At 62.5% G+C, this 18,383-nt stretch overlaps 1 protein-coding gene across 11 annotated transcripts in view; it reads right to left on the bottom strand.

Annotated features, from left to right (window-relative positions):
* Positions 1-356: 356 nt before the first annotated feature.
* NPHP4 (nephrocystin 4) overlaps positions 357-18,383 on the bottom strand; it is a 106,200-nt gene continuing 88,173 nt past the window's right edge. For 3 of the 11 annotated variants that reach the window (XM_082686738.1, XM_082686736.1, XM_082686732.1), the window contains 12 exons: positions 15,898-16,023; positions 13,107-13,318; positions 9,494-9,720; positions 9,021-9,207; positions 8,147-8,230; positions 4,969-5,125; positions 4,310-4,395; positions 3,689-3,774; positions 2,610-2,781; positions 1,806-1,985; positions 1,432-1,575; positions 357-893 (listed from right to left, as the gene is read on the bottom strand). In XM_082686738.1, the coding sequence (XP_082542864.1) occupies positions 753-893; positions 1,432-1,575; positions 1,806-1,985; positions 2,610-2,781; positions 3,689-3,774; positions 4,310-4,395; positions 4,969-5,125; positions 8,147-8,230; positions 9,021-9,207; positions 9,494-9,720; positions 13,107-13,318; positions 15,898-16,023 (1,802 nt within the window). In that variant the 3' untranslated portion in view covers positions 357-752. Of the gene's footprint in view, positions 894-1,431; positions 1,576-1,805; positions 1,986-2,609; positions 2,810-3,688; positions 3,775-4,309; positions 4,396-4,968; positions 5,126-8,146; positions 8,231-9,020; positions 9,208-9,493; positions 9,721-13,106; positions 13,319-15,897; positions 16,024-18,383 lie in introns of those variants that run through there. The other 8 variants (XR_014299667.1, XR_014299668.1, XM_082686735.1 and 5 more) reach the window with 5 other exon arrangements.

Genomic DNA, 18,383 nt, shown 5'->3' on the forward strand with positions numbered 1-18,383 from the left:
TCCCTGGAAGCTGTGACTGAGTGACCTGACAGAAGGGGACTTTGCAGGTGGAATTCAGGTAAGGATCTTGAGACGAAGCGGTCATCTCGAGTTTCTGGGTGGGCGGGTGTAATCACAGGGTCCTTACGTGCCGGGCGGGCGGGAGGGTGGCCAGGACAGCGAGAGCCAGGACCCACAGAGGCAGAGGTCAGGCGCCTCACCTGCTCGGTCAGGCCCAAGCCAACTCTCCGGGGGGCCAGACGCCCCCGGCCACCCCACCGTGTTCTTGTCCTCAAGAGAAATCCGTGCTTATGCCTGGTTATGTCAGAGCATCTGACGAGGTTGAAAACAAGAGAAAACACTCAAGAAACCATCAATAGAGAAAACAGGTGAAAGTTTAGTATTTCATACACAACTTAAAAAAAGGTATGAAAGAATACCAATATGAACATTGCATAGAAATAATGTGTGTACAAAACCCAGTAAGAAAACATAATTTTATCACCTAAGATGGTTCATAAAATACATCTCACTATAAAGCAAATCGACATGTCACAGGCAGCGACACCTGCCCGGGTGCAGCGGAGAGGAGCCTCGTGCTTCTGGGCGCCAAGCCCCCCACCCCAGGACGCCGGGGGCCTCGGCGCATGGCTGGGTGGTCCCTCCGCCCTCACCAGCAGCCCATGCAAGTCAGGGGAGGAGGACCCAGAGTTGGCGCGCCACGAGTCGGTCGCTGCGCAGCGGCGGGCAGGGGAGCACGGCCGGTGGCTCCCCTACTGGTAGGTGACCTTCACGCAAAACGCCTCTTCATTCTTGTCCTCGTGGTCGTTGATGTAAATCAGGATCTCCTCCTCCCCGGCGCTGTCCCGGGGAGCGAACCGCAGGCCGATGGTGTAGGTCTCCCCTCCCCCGACCTGGAAGCAAGCATCCAGTCCAAGCCCTACCCCGGCTGCCGCCCTCTCCTCCCGCAGGCTCCGCAGCCGCAGACCCAGACAGAGTAGCTTTAGCTGAGGCCCCAGACCCTGAGGCCCACGGCCGCGGGACTCCAGGCACCTGCTGTTCTGAGCTGAGCCAACGGACGCAGCTGCCTCCCCACATGGGGGGGGTCGCTTTGCAGTAACACCCTCCCCTGACTGTGGCGAGCTGTACTCGCAACAGAGAAAAGGCTAACTCGCAGGCACTTACGGACAAAACTGTGGATCATCTGCGGGGCAGGTGAGCCAGCAGGCCCCTGCAACGGGGCCCAGATGTGGGGGCCCCAGAAGCACAGGCAGAAGAGCTCAAAGAGGGGGACCTGGCCCCCCACACCCAGTACCTTCCCCAGGCCAGATCGGCACTGCCCCCCAACTGGACTCTCTCCAGACCACCTCCAAATGCGGCCGGGGCTCCCGGGAGCAGCAGAGCCCGAACTCCCGGCCCCACAGCCCGGGCCGCCCCGCACAGCGCCCGCACCTGGAAGGAGTCCTCCCTGAACTGCAGCAGGTCCGGGCGGTCGCTGTGCAGGTGGAAGGTCCTCGCGGAGGGGTAGGGGTTGGTGTAGGTGATGCGCTTGTGGGCGCCTTTGCAGTCCCCCGCGGCCAGTGTGATCTCGAAAGCCTGTGGGGGCGGCAGCATCAGGCGCCCCTGCTGAGCCTGCCCCGCACGTGCGGCCCGACCCGGGGCTTCTCCCTAAACGCGACAGACCCCCGCGGAGGGGGCTCACCCTGCGGAAGCAACCACACCCCAACCCCCAGGCCACGGAGGAGGAAACTCCCACCTGAGACCAGGTCACAGGACCGGGTGACAACAGGTGACCCAACACCCCCACCTCACATGCCCCTCCTGACCTTAGAAATGAGCGGTGGGCGGCAAGAGAGGCACACAAGCCACGAGGCCACCAGCTGGTGGTAGTCCACGTCGACCAGGTTAAGGTGGATAAAGCGGCTCCCCGCCCTCCGGGGCCTCACGGCGACGTGCAGGTCCTGCACCGCATGCGGCGGCAGCGCGAACACACCCCTGGGGTCCGTCTGGGAACGGCAGGAGAGGCGGGCTGGGAGGCGGTGCCCGCACTGTGCAGACCGCAGGTTCCTCGACACCCACAGCCCAGGCCGCAGAGAGACCCCCAAGGGAGCCCCAGCTACTCGGGCGTTGGGGGGGCCACATGGCCTGCGAGAGGGCAGGAGGGGCCCGAGTGACACATCTGAGAGCAGACCCGGCCACGCGGTCAGGCCCGCAGCACGTCTCAGTCTACATCACCACGCGTGCGTCCCTCCGTGTGGCCGCGGTGCCCCAAGAACCAGAGCCGCCCCAGCGGAGGGAGAGCTCAGCGAGCTCCAGCGCCAAAGCCTGGCAAGGAGTCTGCACGGCCCATGTTATCCAGACGCACAGCTGCGGCTGAGTTAATTCCAGACCTGCTATTAGTATTGGCCTACCAGTATTTCTAAAAACTGGCCTCTGGGGTGTACAGATCAGTCCCCCCGCGACGGCGTATCCAGGAAAAGGCAACGGGTGCGAAAGCTCTGCCAGGAGTCCCGGAGGAGCCGGGAGCCTGTCCGAGGACCCACGCCGGCTGGAGCCAGTCCCCAAACCGTCTGTTCCCCGTCCGTCTGGGGTGCGGGCGGCGAGAGGCCAGAGAGCACCCAGGGACCCACCTGCAGCTCCTGGGGGTGCGAGGTGAAAGCCTGCACTCTCCTAACTGCCTGGGTCCCCCGAAGGACAAGGGACAGCCGGGTCCGCTGGCCTGTGACACAGGAGACGTCCACACGCTGCAAGGAGTGGAGGTGGACCTGCCACACCTGGACAGGCGTCGCCAGCCAGCGGTCCCTGCGCGGGACAGAAGCCGTTACCAGCCCTGGGGAGGACAACAGCCCCAAGATGACAGAGGAGCCAGGAAGAGGCCGAGAGGTGGCCAGGAGGACAAGGGCCAAGGAGACGGGGGGCCCAGCTGTCGTCACCCCCGCAGCCACCTTCCCAACTCTGAAGGCCACTTCGACTTTGCACCACACCAGCACAAATGACAGAGTGGGCTTCTGCCCGACCAGACATGCCGCCGCCCCAAACCAGGTGCTCTGGGGTGACGCCGGGGACAGCGGCACCCCGAAGGGTCTGTGGGCTTGGAGGTCACGCAGGCCAGAGCTCCTGGGCCCCGTCCTAGCTGCCTAGAGCCGCAGGAGGATACCAACCCCCCTGTAAGTGAGGCTCAGGAACGCCGTCCCCCGGGTTCATCCGCACGGCCCGAGACAGGCACTGAGCACAGTTATCCCCCATTCTCAGATGTCCCATTCCGAAGCCCCCAGGCTGGCTGAGTTTTAAAAGATCCTCCTTCAAGGGACTAGAACAGGAGACTTCGTGGAAAAGGTAAAGGAACAGGGTCATCTCAGCGGAGTGGGAGAAGCAGGAGGCGATGTGATCACCGTCTCAGGCACGGAAGGGTAACGACTCCACCCTCACCTCCCCTGGTCAGAGCCGGACACTGCACTGGGGCAGACGCCGCCTCGAGTTTCTCTTCGGTGGGCTCTCCACGCGTCCTTTAGGCCACCAGTGCCGCTCTGATCAGAGGGCGCCCTTTGCGAGGCCCCTGCCAGCCCCGGGGTCTCCCCTCCCGTGGCCACAGGCCCGACAGGAGCCCCGTCCGGAGCTGGGAGAGCCGGGCGAGCCCTTCCAACACTCCACCTGCTTCCCACCCCCGCCCACCCCTCCAGACCACCAGGGTTTGGGTCCACGGACTTACGTGTAAACAGTGACAAAGAAGTCTTTGCTTTCTGGGCTTGGACCACTAGCCACCTTCAGGAACACGTCCCGTGGCTCCCCGAGGCTCTGGTGGACACGGGAGCGCCCTCAGAAGCCTGCCTGCCTCCCCGCTCCAAGCCCAGCCCCCTGAGCCTGCATGAAGCGGAAGCAGCGGGGACCAGGCTCCCTCCCTCCCAACAGGTGTTTAATTTTCGGTACTAGTCAGAATTCACTGTTGTTGGTTTTTTTTTTTTCCACTGCAGAAAAGAAAATCATTAACTTCTTGATTTCACATTGAGTCCCGTACTTCTATTCTGCAGGAGAATTTACCCGGTCTCCCAACCAGTCATAACACAATCATTGCCCTTACTCTGTACACAATGGCGATTAATAAGGGGCTTAATTACCACTCACTTTGCTTCAACCCTTTTTTTATTTAAATTCAGATAATCAAAGAACTGATTGCTGGCAGAAAAGATGAACACTCCTGCATAAATCTCCCAGGGATGTCAACACAGCCCGTCAGCGCCTTAGGAAGACCCCACTCAACTGAGAGCTACAACGAAGAGGCTGCAGGAGGCCAGGGGCTCAGACGACAGGGGACGGGCTCGGCAGAACTCACCACATTCTGGGTCTCACAGATGACATTGGGGTCGCTACATCGGACATGGACCGGGGGTTCCTCACCAGGTCGTCCCACGGGAGCACCTGGGGTGGGGAATATCCAGAACCAATGTCTTTTCTGGGCAGGCCTGGGCCGTGTCACGTCGCTGGCTGGGGCAGGCCTGGCCCATCACAGGTCCTCAGCGGACTAGGAAAGGGGCGACGCCACCCTCCCCCAGTCCCATCTGCACAGGACTGGCACTCTTGCCGTAAGCCGTGTCCTTGGGGACTCATCTGAAGGGAGTGACCAAAAGTAAATGGAGGGACTGTGGAGCAAGGTGCCCGACACTGAAGACACCGTCGTGTTCCAGAGGCCCCAGACCGGAACCAGACAAGCAACTCGGCAGTAGAAGGCCCAAGTATGCTCCGGGCACAGCCCTCAGGGCCACGGATTTCAGGAGGAGGAATCAGCCAGCCGAGGGCACACCTGCCGTCTCAGAGGACGCAAAGAGGTCACCACTGCAAAGGACAGAGGCAGGTGGCGGGATTTACGAGCAGGTCATGGGCCGGCGTAGAGCCTCACGGGAGAACACGAGGATGCCTGTCTCCACCCTCAGGGAAAAGCCTTCTCCACCCGCTGAACTTGCGAACACTGCCGCAGGGACAGACGGGACCTGCCTGGAAGTGTGTGCCAGGGAGGCAGGCGGATGGCCTTCTTCAGGAAGGTGAGCTCCGGGTGGTAGAAGCGGAAAACCTGGTCCACCACGTGGGGCTGGGTCTCCACGGTGAGGCAGAGCACGGCGAGGGGCTTGCCGCCGCTGCCCCGGAACGAGACCTGCCAAGACAGCAGCCGGCGCCGGCGTCAGGACCGGCCGGCGGGCCCGCAACAGCTCCGAGGGGCCACTCGCCCCCGCGAGGAGACAGGGACGGTGAGAACGGGGCATGGAGCCTGCAGGTGCCCACGCTGAGGGGACGAGCCGGCGAAGGACTACACGTGCAAGTGCTCTTGGGACGCACTCATCGCACGGGGCTGCCGCCACTGCTAGTTCCCGGCACGGCGCACGCCCCCGTGCCCGCTGGAAGGTCTGTGGCCCCAACGGCAGACGCCCTCAGCCGCCACCCCAGCTCCAGCACGCGGCCGTGCGCGTGCGGGGAAGCCGCTCGGAGGGGCTGACGCTCACCCCACCAGGTCCCCGTGCGTGTGGTGGACCATGAGCCCTTGAGCTCTTTGATTCCAGAGGGTAAAAGGACCTAAACCAAAGAGGCTAAAAATATAAACCTCTTTGAAAAATTTAAAAAAAAAAAAAAAAAAAAGGCCGCTGGAGCACCTGCGTGGCTCAGTCGGTTACGCACCCAGCGCTTAGTCTCGGCTCCGGTGGCGAGACTGAGCCCACGTCGGGCTCCGCGCTCAGCAGGGCGTCTGCTTCAGAGTCTCTCTCTGCCCCCCAGCCCCGTGCACACGAGCTCCCTCTCACGCTCTCAAAACTAAATAAATCTTTAAAAAAGAAAAAAAGAACAAGTATCTTTATTCCCCAACTCAGTCTGGCCCCGAGCCCTGCGGGCCCCGAACGAGAGCAGGCAGGAAGCCCCGCCCCGGAGGCCGCCTCCCCACATCGACACAGCTCCCGGGCCCCACGATTACCGTGAAATCTTTCAGATGCACGCACACAAAAAGCTAGAATATGTAAAAACCTGTTGAAGTCCTAAATCGTAACAGGATGGCCACCAGGGGCCGAAATCCCCGCCGGGCTGGACCCGCCAGCCCCACGGTGAGCTCCGGGTGCCCTGCCGTGCCCGCCCGGGGAAGCCCCCTTCCGGACCCTGCGGGCACCGCCCTGGCTTGTCCTTGCGGTCTTCCCACCTTCAGATCCTTGCGCCATGCTGCGCTTGGTGGGGCCTGGCCAGAGTTCCACCTGGCGTCTCCCCGTCTTGTGTGACAGCAGCTTCTGCAAACACAGTGGCTGCCCCGTCACCTGTGCCCTGATGCTCTGGCCACAAGGGCACCCACACACCGAGACCCCGTGTGTATTCAGCAGCTGTCCCGGCCTCTGCCCCCGGCCACCCCCCCCTTGCCCTCCCCTGCTCTGGCCACAGTTCTGCTCCCCTGGCTGCTCCTAGAAGCACAGGGGACAGCCCGGCTCTGGTCAGCTTCAGCCAGCGACCCGTCCCTGTCCCACAGCGGCAGCTCCTCCCACAGCGGGGCTCGGATCCGGGATGTGATTTTCCGCAGAGCAGCCCCAGCAGTGCCAGGCGGCCCCCTCCTCCAGGCGGGGCCCCAGGCTGACTGCCCACTCTGTGACCGAGTCCTAGTATTTCCAGCTCGGCCCGCTGCTCCCCAGCACAGGGGGTGCAGGCAGCCATTCTGGCCGAGTCTACCTCCTTGAAAGCCTGGAGTTCTGGTTTTACCCTTCCAGTAACCTGGTTAACACGTGAGCCATTAGCCTAGTTAACAGTGCTTGGAAAGGGATGGCGGTGGCAGGGAGCGGGCAGCTCCGGCGCCCGGTGCCCCCCACAGACAAGCAGCAGCAAACGTACCCCTGTGCCTTCACAAGGAGACTCCACAACACTGACGTCTCTAGAGGCTGCTGGGGCGTAATTCGGTGCTGTGAGCACTGACCAGTGAGATGGCAGAGCTCAGTGTTCATCTTGACTCTCCTGGTATAAATGATCTCAGGGCAACCCAACTGCTGGGGGGAAATCCTTGTTCACGGCAGAATCCCCGCTAAGGAGTCCGGGAAGAATGGAGCGAGTTGAACGTCCCCATCCCCCAGCCGCAAGCGCATGCGGGCCATGGCGCCGAGGGGAGAAGAGACACGGGCCCTGGGCTCCACAGGCCGGACGCGCCCGAACCACACGTGGGAAGACAAGGAAGCACAGGGTAGACGCGAGGCGACTCAGAGGGTCTGACCGGCGCAGGGGCAGCAGCACACGGCCAGGCCACGAGTCCTTACCCGTTAGGGACACGCACGGAGCTAACACGGAGCTAACAGACCATTTCTGGGGTCTGCCTGCAAACTCCAAGTGCACGTACGGAGAGTGTGGTAGCCTCTGCGAGTCCACCGAGAGCCCTACGGTAACGGCTGACATATTCCTTTTACGAGGCAAAGCTGGGCCTCCACATTAGGTAAAATAAAGCACTTTCCACCGTGACGGGGATGTGGGCACAAGCAGCCTCCGTAGTGAGGCAGGACACAGGCCTGCAACCGGGCGCCGGCTTCCCATCGGGACTCACTGAAATAATCTGTTCTCGGGGCAGGGAAGGAGCAAAGCCTTTTGCTTTTGTTTTTACTTTCAAACTTCTTCTAAAGGCATCCATCTGCCCAGAAAAAAAGCCTCAGAAAGTCCTAAAAACAAGTGTCCTGAGCCCCCCTCAGGACGCCCTAGAGGCAAGCTGCTCCTCCCTTCTAAGCAGGATGCGCAGCAGTAACCCCACGGCCCACACTGATTCTAGGGACGTGGGGATGCCGTGGGCGAGGGTCAGGGGCCCGTCTCACCCCCGTGGGTGGTAGCCGCGTGCCGGGACACTGTCCTCGCGGGGCGTGCGGCAGACACCCGGAGCACCACGGGCTACAAGGTGCCAGTGGTCAGTGAGAGGCTTCCGGGCCAGACACCCACGTGCAGGCTGGACCAGCGTCACCTGAAGCAGTCACTGCCCCATCAGAACAGGAAAAGCCACCTCCACGGGCCCTGCTTACCACCACCCCCACGCCGGTAGGTTCAAGGAAAGGCACAGGGCCAGGCCCCAGCGACCTAACAGCTGAGTCATGGACATGTCACTGGGTCCACTCAGAGGACACCTGGCTCTCAGTGCAAGACCCCGGAGCTGTCGGGAGTCAGAGGGATCCTGCCCCCTTACCTTGGCATGCTTAGTGGACATCGCACTGGACTTCTGGGGCGACCCGGCATCCGTGCCCTTCTCAGATCTCAGCTCAGCAGAGGCCTGTGAGAAACCAGCCGGCACCAGCAGGTCACGAGACGGGGTCCGAGGGCGATGGGCCCTTCCACCTGTAGGACGGCTCCTGCCAGGGCGGAGGGCTCCCGTCCACGGTCTCATCTGTTCTCACAGTGTGGCCAGCCACGGCCAGGAACCAGCCCCACCCCCCGAAGAGGGAGCAGGGGTGGCCGAGAACCATGAAGGCCCACCCGACACGCAAGCCAGCTCTGCCTGACATCTGCACAGGCCTTATGACCACTTGCCCAAAAGCGCATCCAAAGAGCCGCCACAGGATTCTGTGAGGCTCGGGGGGGGGGGGGGGAGTGCCTCGAGCCCATTGAAGTGATCCCACAGAGCTGAGCCCAAAAGTTCGGCAAAGAAGATGAAACGCAGGCCCTGCACGCCCCACGGCCCCCACCCCTCGCACCGCGGGGACCACACACACCCGGCACTGGAAACCCCCAAGCCTGCGCGTCCTGCAGAGAAGCAAACGCTACAGAAGACGTGGGTAGACATTAACTGAGAACACAGAATGCTGCGAAGCTCCGGCCCATCAGCTCTTTGGAGGTGAGGGAGAGGTTCTGTGCCCGAGGGGTAGAGTACTCAGTCAGCCTTTCCCGAGGCCCCCGTGTGCACGCACACCCAGAGGCTAGTGGAGCAGGTGACCTCCGAAGGCTATGCGGTCTGAGCAGCACGGGGAGACACGTGGGAATGCCCCCCTTCCAATTTTTAGCCAAGTGGGACTTCCCCATGTGCCTAACAAGCCCATCTGGCACTGGAAGAAAGGCCTACTCACCTGCACCAAGGCTGGCGACCCCACAGAGAAGGTCTGATATCGGAAGGGGATGTGGACCGTCTCCCGCGGACGTAGGAAGATCTGCGGGGCGAGGTTCCCTCGGAGATGGAACATGTCCTCTTCCACCGGTGTGTTCAGCTCAGCCGCGTCCTTGAAGTACCTCCACTCCCGACTGTCCTGGATGATGCTAAACGGCAGGAAGAAATGGGCTCTGACACCGTTCAGACTGATGCTAGAAGATGGGGAGACACGGCTCTGAGACCGTCCCGGGTGATACTACAAGGCAGGGAGACACGGCTCTGAGGCAAAGACGCTCTTCCTGCTGAGTCCCCTGCCCGCCCATGAGAGCCAGCACTTGGGACCATGGGCAAAAGCCAAGACCCCTCGAGGGTCGAGAGCGGCTCAGCTTTCATCTCAGGGAGAACCCGAGCCTCCCAGGGGCACCCGCTCCTGGGGCCGCCGCCCACACCCACCTGAGCTCCGGGTTGTCCACGTCGATAGTCACGGTGTGCTGCACGTTGTGGGGGTTCTTGAGGGCGAACTCGAAGAACTCGGCAGTGCCCGGTGTGACGTGGATGGTGTGTGTGGTGGTGATGGCCAGGCTCAGGGCGCTGGAGATGCTCTCGGCCTTCGTCCGCTCCCGATAGGCAGCAATGACCTGCAGGTCACGTGCGTGCTGGGCACGGACGCTCTGCCGAGCCTGCGGACACAGGGGCCAAACCAGGTCATAGTCCTGGGCTTACTCTTCTTCCCGAGGGCCATTCGGCCACCTCTCCCACTCCCTAAATTCTTCCCGGAATCCCCACCACCCCCTTCCTCAGCCTCCTGAGTTGGATGGGACCAGCCGACCCCAGGTCCAGAGGACAGAAAACAGGTCTATGCGGCCTCTCTCTGCTGGCCTCTCTCTGCTCTGCGGTGGTCTCCCCTGTAGGAGGCAGGGTCTGCCCCGCGTGCTCCCAAGAGAAGACAAACCACCCACGAGACCAGCTCTCTCAGTGGCCTCAAGGCTGGCATCTGGTCACACTGGAATCAGCAGCAGAGGTTTCTAACAAAAGAGGAAAACTCAGCCTCAAAGCTAGTAAGATGGGAGCTGGGCTCACTGACCAGGTCCCCAGCGTCATAGCCGGAGCCCCGTGTGTGAGCAGGGGCCTGACAGACCCGAGCCAGGCCACGGAACACTCGGCTGGCGCGCTGCCTCGGTGAGGCTCAGCCACGGGTCCTTCCCCACCTCCTTGCTCCGTGGCCTGACTCATGCGGCTTGGCCGACACGTGTTCTGGAGGCTGGAGGCGGGCTTGTGTTTCCCGTGGGACTTACACTGAAGAGTGAGGACCATGGAGGCTGCCCAGCAGGATCTAAGACCTAGTAGACCACCCCGCCCCGCGCCGCTCTGTGCTGGGGAAGCAGCCAGGCCCCGTGCTGAGAACCTCTGAACACGGAGGAGGCCCGACCATCAGAAGGCAGAGGCCGTCTGAGCGCCTCTGGATTTCAACTCAACAAGTAAGGACCAAATTTGTTTTCTAAATTAAATTACTTTGGATACTGACTTTCCAACATCCCAAACTTTGGCCTCCCCCTCACAAGGGGGTTGAAGCTGAACCTTTCCTTTCTCCCTGGGGACCCGCAACAGGAGGTGGTTGTGTTCATATCTGAGGCCTCCCCACACAGACGACAGAGCTTCTTCGTGGAGTGTGGGGCGGCCAGACATAGTCTAGGCTGAGAAACCTGAATTGAGACAGTGCATTATTCTGACCCACTCCCCAGCTGCAGGGTCAAACTCTGGACGGCCACCAGTGGACCATCCACCACAGGCTCTCAGGGAGAGGCTGGGGGCAGGGCACAGTGGCAGCCGCTCCCCAGTTCACCACACACCAGAGGGTGAAAAGCGTGACCCTGGGGGTTGTGCGGAGGGATTCTCCTTGCGTGTCCTGTGTTGTTCTGTACCACAGAGGAAGCTGTCAGGAAGCCTGGCACCCCTGGTCTCCCTCTGTCCCACAGGACATGGGGCGACTTCTCTGATAGAAAGTTCTGGAGCAGGAACCAGGCAGGCCTAGCCCTGCCTTCCCTCAACCTCTCCCTTTGGGATCGAACTGGCTGGACACAGCTCCGGAGGCTCACCCTGCCCCTCACCAGCACAGGGGTCAGTGGCCCACGGCCGGACACCTCGCCAGGGGGCTGGGCTCGAGCGTTAGCTCCGGGCTCCGTGTGAGAAGCGCCCCGGCCACAGAGAATGGTCCGTTCTACTGCATCACCAGAGTCCCCAGTGACAGACGTGACACTGGTCCTGGTCCTCTCCGCCACAACGCAGCCTGACAGCTCATTCGGTTCAAAAGTCAGCCAGGCTGGGGTGAGGGCACTCGGTGGAGCCCTTGGGTCCCCACAAGTGGCAGAGCCCGGTGAGCAGGTCAAGGGTGGGCACCACACCCAACCAGAGCAGTGAGACTGGCCTTTTGCCAGGATTTCTGGAAAGCAAGCTCGTCTTCGCGTGGATGAGTACACGATGGGTTAGTGTCCCCAAACTGTTACTGTGCGGGACAACCCGAGGGCTGCAGGCGGTGGGCAGAGGGCAGAGGTGGGGGCCGGTCCCTGGGGCCCCAGGCCTGCCTGGTCAGTACCAGGCTCTGCGTGCGGGGCACCTGCTCAAGCACAGAATGGTGGGTCCGGAGTCAGGCAAGGGCCCTGGGGACGGCGCTGCTGCACAGCCTGCAGCCTCCGACGACAGCCACACGAGGAGAGAACCCGCCAGCCCTTCTCCCCGGCCGGGGGCCCTCGGAGAAGGTGCCCGGTCTTCCCACGGCTGGGGCTCCGCGGGCGCACACAGTGGCGGACGCGGACCAACAGCAGACGGTGGGGCCGGCTGCCGTCCGGATGCCACGGAAACAGAGCCGCCCTCCTGCGGAGGCTGGGACTGTCCCAGAGTCCCCAGCAACAGCTGGGACACCAGTGCAGGCATCTGGCCCCACTCTGTGCTCAGGACCCCCCCAAGAAGCCCCCAGACCATCAGCACGCCCGGCGCCCAGCGTCGCCACCAGGGACGCAGGCCGCGCTCGGCACTGCTCTCCGCCTCCCGGGCAGGCACAGCCCCCGGCCCGAGGCCCGCCGACTGCAGGAGCAGCCGGCCCTGAGGTCCGGCCTGGGCCTCAGCTCCTCGACCGCACACGCCGCCCCACCTCCGGCTCCCATCAGACGGCCCGTGTCGTCACGAACTCACAAACCCGTTTCCTGAGGAAGTCTGGGGGAAGCTGACGGGGGAACAGACGGCCACCGCGTCCCCACGACAGGTCCCTCACCATTGATTCTCCAGGCCTCCAGCCCAGGGAAACCATGAGAATTTAGTGGAACATTTTCTTGTATTCAGAAATCTAATGACATCCAAATTCACTGCTGAGCCGGGGGTGTGGCGAAGGGGGGGCGGTGGGGACAGCCAACACAGCCGAGGGGCTGCCAGACATGCTCGCTGGCCTGGTCCCATCTTCTGCCACACCGCACACAGGAGAGCAGGAGCCCAGCTGCTGTGAGCACGGAGGGCCGAGCAGGGACGTCTTTCCAGACACCTGCCTGCCTTAACGTCAAGGATGATCCTCAGAGCTCTTCCTCAAGGCCCCTGTGGCTTCCTGACTCCAAGAACCCATCTCCTAGGTCTATGCTGCACAATATGACGGGGTCTTCTCTAGATTTTTAGACAAAAATGGGAATTTTTCTGGTCGGAATGAATTCCTTGATTTGCACTGATGACCCATTCACAGCCCTGACCCCCAACATGGGGCCCCTCAAAACCCCCTCAAGAACTTTCTTAAGAGCCCAAGTCACGGACACACATGTGCGCGGCCCAGGGGACACAGGATCTCCGGGGCTAGAGCCCAAGAGCCGGCTCTCATAAAACGCTCCAAGTATCTGACGCTCCAGGGAAAACCTCCCTCGGTGGCTGAGAGCTCGGTCTCCCCTACATTCCACAAGTAGGATTCGGGGGTGGGGGTAGGGGGAGCCACGCGGAGAAGAACAGCCAGAGGACAAGGCCGCTTCCATTCCCGACCGCGGCCCCCACGCGGGGACAGCCTGGGGCAGTGGGAGGTGGACAAGGGCCTCACCAACAGGCTGGCCCCCCAGCAGCTGAGCTCTCCTCCGGACTCCTGAAGGCGCACGGACCTCATCCGCTCCAGCTTGCGCCTGCGGACGGCGTCCCCCTCGCGGCGGGCACCCGGGGGCCCCTTGCTCCCGGGCTGCGTGCGTGTGAACAGCATGGCGGCCAGCTCACGGTCCACGTCGGCCAGCTTCTGTGCTTGGACCACATTTTTTACTGCTGGAAGGTTCAAAGAGGGAGCAAGAGATTAAGGTGTAGAATTTACTTCCTTCAAGCAAACCCAACAAGCTTCCAGCCACCTCACCCAGGGCAGGAGCTCAGCAGGCACCTTGCCCTCTCCTGTACCTTCAAGGACATTCATAAAGACAGCGACCCTGCAGGCTGGTCTCCATAGCGTCCCCCCTTCACCAGCCTTTCAAATAAAGGAATTCTGATCTTGGTCCTTAGAGACAATTAATACACCATTAGGTGACTTTCTGGAGGAAAATAAAGGTCCGTGTTCTAGAAGCTGATGTTCTCTGGGTTCTCAAAGGCCGCTGACACCCCATCTAGGACACAGCCCCCCCAGCGAGAGCCTCCTGACTCAGGGACCACTCAGAGCTGTCCAGATGCTGTCCCACCAGGTCCTCAGACCCCAGGTGTGCTCAGATCAGGACTCGGAGGCTCTGGTGAGCTGCCTGCTTGACCGAAAGCCCCAGCCCAGGTTGGGGTGGGGGACTCAGACCAGCCCGGCCCCCGGGGAATGGACTCCTCTGGGTGCCTCTGCTCAAACCCTGGACAGACACGGAGGCCGTGTGAGCAGACAGACAGACGCTGGAGCAGCAGAGGGGCCGCATTCTCTTCAGGTGACAAAGCCACACATGGCACACGTGAGCGCACAAGCATACACACGAGCTTCCCGGACTGGCACTCAAGCTGGCGCAGGCAGAAGAGAAGGGGCACCCCAACGTGGGCCCGGGCACCCCCCGAGCCTGAGGCACCCACAGCCCTGCGGGAAGTGAGCCCCCTGCTGAGTCTGCGCGCTGGCCCCCCGCCGGCCCCCATGTCTAGCCTCCGACCGCCGCGCCCCGCCGGCCCCCGGGTCTAGCCTCCGACCGCCGCCCCCCGCCGGCCCCCATGTCTAGCCTCCGACTGCCGCGCCCCGCCGGCCCCCGTGTCTAGCCTCCGACCGCCGCGCCCCGCCGGCCCCCGGGTCTAGCCTCCGACCGCCGCGCCCCGCCCGACGGGAAAGCTCTTTCCCCGACTCACCCCTCCTTCCTCCGTCCCCTCTAACAAGGGCTGTTTGCGGCTCCTCACCACCATTTTAAAGCTATTCAATTGCTTTTCAGGTGTTATGAGTCGCTCTAGACAAGTGAAATGCCACCCCAAAATAATCTTTTGGGTGCAGGCATAGTGGGTGGGCCACCCCCCTCCGTTGGGTCTGAGCAGCCCGAGGCCCACGGTCCCGAGGGAAGGGGACAAGCAAGCTGGGGGCTGACCAACGAGCTCCGGGTCAGACTGCATCACCCAGTGCCAAAGAGACCAGACATGAAATCCCAGCGCTGCTCAGAGCCTGGGAGCACTTGCTAAAACTCTGCACAACCTCCTAGTTGCTGAGCCTTGCCCGCTGGGGACAACAGACTCTCTAAGGGACCGTCCCCTCCTGTCTTCGCTCAAACAGGGAGAAGGGGACCAGGGACTTCAGAGACTCTCCGCTCACGCAACCGACACGAGTTACAGCTCGCTGCACGGCCTCGCCGAGCCTCCGACCTGCTGGGCCCCAAGGCGGGGCTTTCACAAACACGGCCGCCGGTTCTTGGACCAGCCTGGGACAGAGAAGCCCTGATCCCAAGGTGGGAAATCCAGATTCTCACCCAAGCTCACCACCGTTTACCACACAACCAGCCAAGTCACCAACCTCCCCTGCCTTGGTTTCCTCAACACTGAACGGGAGAACACTCAGCCAGTGGGATCATGGGCCCTGGACCGCTCTGAGCGTCAGAGACTCTGGGGCCCCTCTCCCGGGAGAACACTTGAGCGCCCACAAAGTGTGGGCTGGCGCTTCAGAGCGCACAGGCTCCTAGAGGCCTCAAGACTCTCACTGGCTACAGCACGGGGCCTCCCTCCTGGGCACGGGCTCCGGGACAACAGCGTCTGAGGACCATCAGCACAGGGAGCTCGGGGCAGCTGTGGATCCGCGCCAGGGGGACCCACCCAAAGGGCACACCCGTTTTTCGTCCCACCAACTACTATGCTTTCAGGTCTGTGGGTGATGTGAGGAGACAGAAGACTCAGACGCCCCCGCTGCGGACAACATTCTTCCAAGTGTCGGCCTCTGCTTCCCAAGCACCACAACTGGTTCACTCCCCGCAACATGGGGGCTTCAGACCAGTTTTTACAGACCATCAGGATCCTTGTTCAGCAGGGAGGCTGCCTCTCCCTCTGCCTCTGCCTGCCGCTCACGCTCCTTGTGCGTGCTCTCTCTCTAATAAATAAAAATAAAATCTTAAAAAAATAAAAGTAAAAAACAAAGAGAAACCAGTCTCTGTTCATCCTGGCCTTTTTTTCACTTTCTGCTCCCCTGAAGATGGGCAGCTAGAACCCAGCATGGATGTCACGTGCAGGAGGACTGCCCCGCCAGCTTCCACGGAGCCCTCTCTAGAACATTCCGGCTGTGACGCACACGCTGACCCGCACAGATTGAGGGTCCACTGAGGCAGGCAGGGAGCTGAGCTGGACACGACAGCCACCGCGCCCACCCCCGGATCACACACGTCCCTGCACACAGTCCCACCCGCCCCCACCCGGCGCCCACTCACGTCTCAGACCCCCACGCGTGAGGAGACTGCCTCCCACGAAGTGCCGGGCGCCGTCGTTCGAGATGACCCGTGACCTGGAAGGTGGCAACGAGCTCGACTTTCTCTCCGTCTGCTCACACACGTGCCCTAAGTTAAAGACATCCCAGCAGAAGGTGTGAACACCCACAGGAGCGTGAGGAGACACACCCACTCCCCTGCAGGGAGCTCAGGGTTCCAAAGGGCCCGTGCACACCCCCTGGCCCGCTGACACCCCCGAGCTCTGGATCTGCTTGGCAGTCGGGAGCTGGACGGCGGGCCTCTCTCCCGCAGGGTCAGAGCTCCTGGTGCTCACACCCTCACCCCTCCCTCCCTCCCTGCAGCGGGGCTCACACGTGCCCATGCCCACGCCTTGGAGGTCTCTGTGCGCGTCTGCTAACGTCGGACACACACTTGAAGGTCAACGAGCCTCCGCAAGCTAGAATCTTCTGGAGCTGTTTCCACACAGAAGCCTTGGCAGGAAGCAGCACGCGGCTTCAGAGGGCCGGGCGGGAGCCTGGGGACAGAGCTCACGGCAGGCCTGCCCGGCTGGACGGCAAGCAGCGCCCCGTTAACCCCAGCACGTGCGAGGCCCACAGAGGACAGAAGCCCAACCTTGGAGCCCATGACCCCTCTGCGCAGACATGACCCCCACCTCCGGGGAGGCAGGGCACAGCCGATGAAGTCGGATTCCAGAACAAACCCCCTCCACGTTCCGGACACAAAATGCTCACACTGTGAGCCTCCCTGATTCCGGCAGGACGGTGCTGAACGTCTGCAGGCCCGGCCGTCCTGGAGACCTTCCTGGGAGCCGCCGGAGGAGGTACCCGTTCCCCACCTCTCTGCACCCCTCCCTACCCGCCTCCACTCTGGCCCTGCGGGGGCACAGACGGGGACTTCACCCCCTCAGCTCCGCCCACGCCCGCCTCTGTCCCACAGGACAGTGCTAGACGCAGGAGCACAGCCCTGACCACGGCGGCGAGCTGGGCCTCAGCTGCGGCGACCAAAGTGTCCTTTTCATCTCCAGCTATCGGACAAGAACGTTTCCCTCTTGACTGGCTCCCAGCTGAGGTCCGGAAGGGAAGGCCTGTCCTGCCAGGGAGGTCCGGTGGTCTCTGCCCTGCCAACGGGCGCTGCCCCTGCAGACCCCAGTGTGCAGCAGTTGCAGGGACAGGTGTGGCGCAGACCAGCCCACGGGGGACAGCAAGGACTAAGGCCCCAGTCTGGGCGTGGGGGAAAATGCTCGATTCAAAACTGACAGACGGACTGAAACCGCCTCTGGCCGATACGAGTGACGGCCTTGGCGTGGTTTACAGGCCGGCGACACACAGGCGAGCAGCGACCTCCCCCGGGACTTCCGTTCTCGACGTTTCCGAGCTCCTCAGGTCGCCTGCGTGTTTCTGAGACTCTCACACAGGGAGGCCTCCCCCAGCCTTCTTGCGACAAGAGCCACTCCTGGTCACGAGCCCAGGGGCGCAAAGCGGTCACCGCTCGGCCAGCAGTCCCGGCAAGCGCAGGCGCGCTGGTGTCTTCCACAGCCCCCGGCAAGGAGACCAGCGCGCCGGGACAGGCGTGGAGCTCACTGTCCGGAGCCGTCCCTGAAGCAGCACCACAGTCCCGGCAAAGCGTCGGGTCGAACCCGGGCTTCGCCTGCCAGGTGCGCACCATGCCACCGTGAGACGCCAGATGGCAGGCCTCCTCCTCTGCGATGGTTCCTCACAGGCCCGGCCACGGAGGCCAGTGACAATCCTACCCAGGGTCTCTTCCTGGGGGGCTTCGGGGCCAGGCTCAGTCCCGCTGCTGCTCCATCCCTCCCCCACGCCGGCTCTGCACGCGCAGCGCACGCGTCTGTGTCACGCTCCCCTCGGACGGACGCCCTCTGGCCCTGCGTCTTGAGTCTCAACTGTTCCCGGCCTCTGCGCGGCTGAGCACGGAACGCTTCTCCCTGGGGTTCTGCCTCTCTGCTCTTGCCCCACAGACGGAGGAGCAGCGGAGCCTCTGCCAAACACGGTCCTCCTCCCCCTGCGGTCAGCTCACCCCAACACAGCTCAGCGCCACAAGGTCGCAAGGCTCGTCCCCAAGAACGGAATCTGGTGTGGACACCACTTTGACGGGCTCAGCTGCTCACGCCGCGGGGCCCGCTTTGTCAGCCCAAGTCCAAGGGGCACAGAATCAGGCTCTCACACTCACTCAGCCTCCCGTTCGTGAACCTCCAACCACCACACCAGGCCACTGTGGCTGCTGCTGGGCGACCACGACAGCAAGGAAGACCAGCCACGTCTCCAAGAAGCCCCAGGCCCCAAGGGGGACAGACAAGCAAACAAGCAGGCAGGGACAGACAGCCTGGCCAGGCAGGGAAGGGACAGCCAGCTGACGCCAGAGCCCAGATCCTCGCACCAACACTCACTGTTCTGGTACCACCCTGCTCTCCACATAAGAGGGTCAAAGGTCCCCGGAGCCCAGGGGTGCTC

This window comes from Mustela nivalis, assembly GCF_964662115.1.
Source record: "Mustela nivalis genome assembly, chromosome: 10".
NCBI lineage: Eukaryota > Metazoa > Chordata > Mammalia > Carnivora > Mustelidae > Mustela > Mustela nivalis.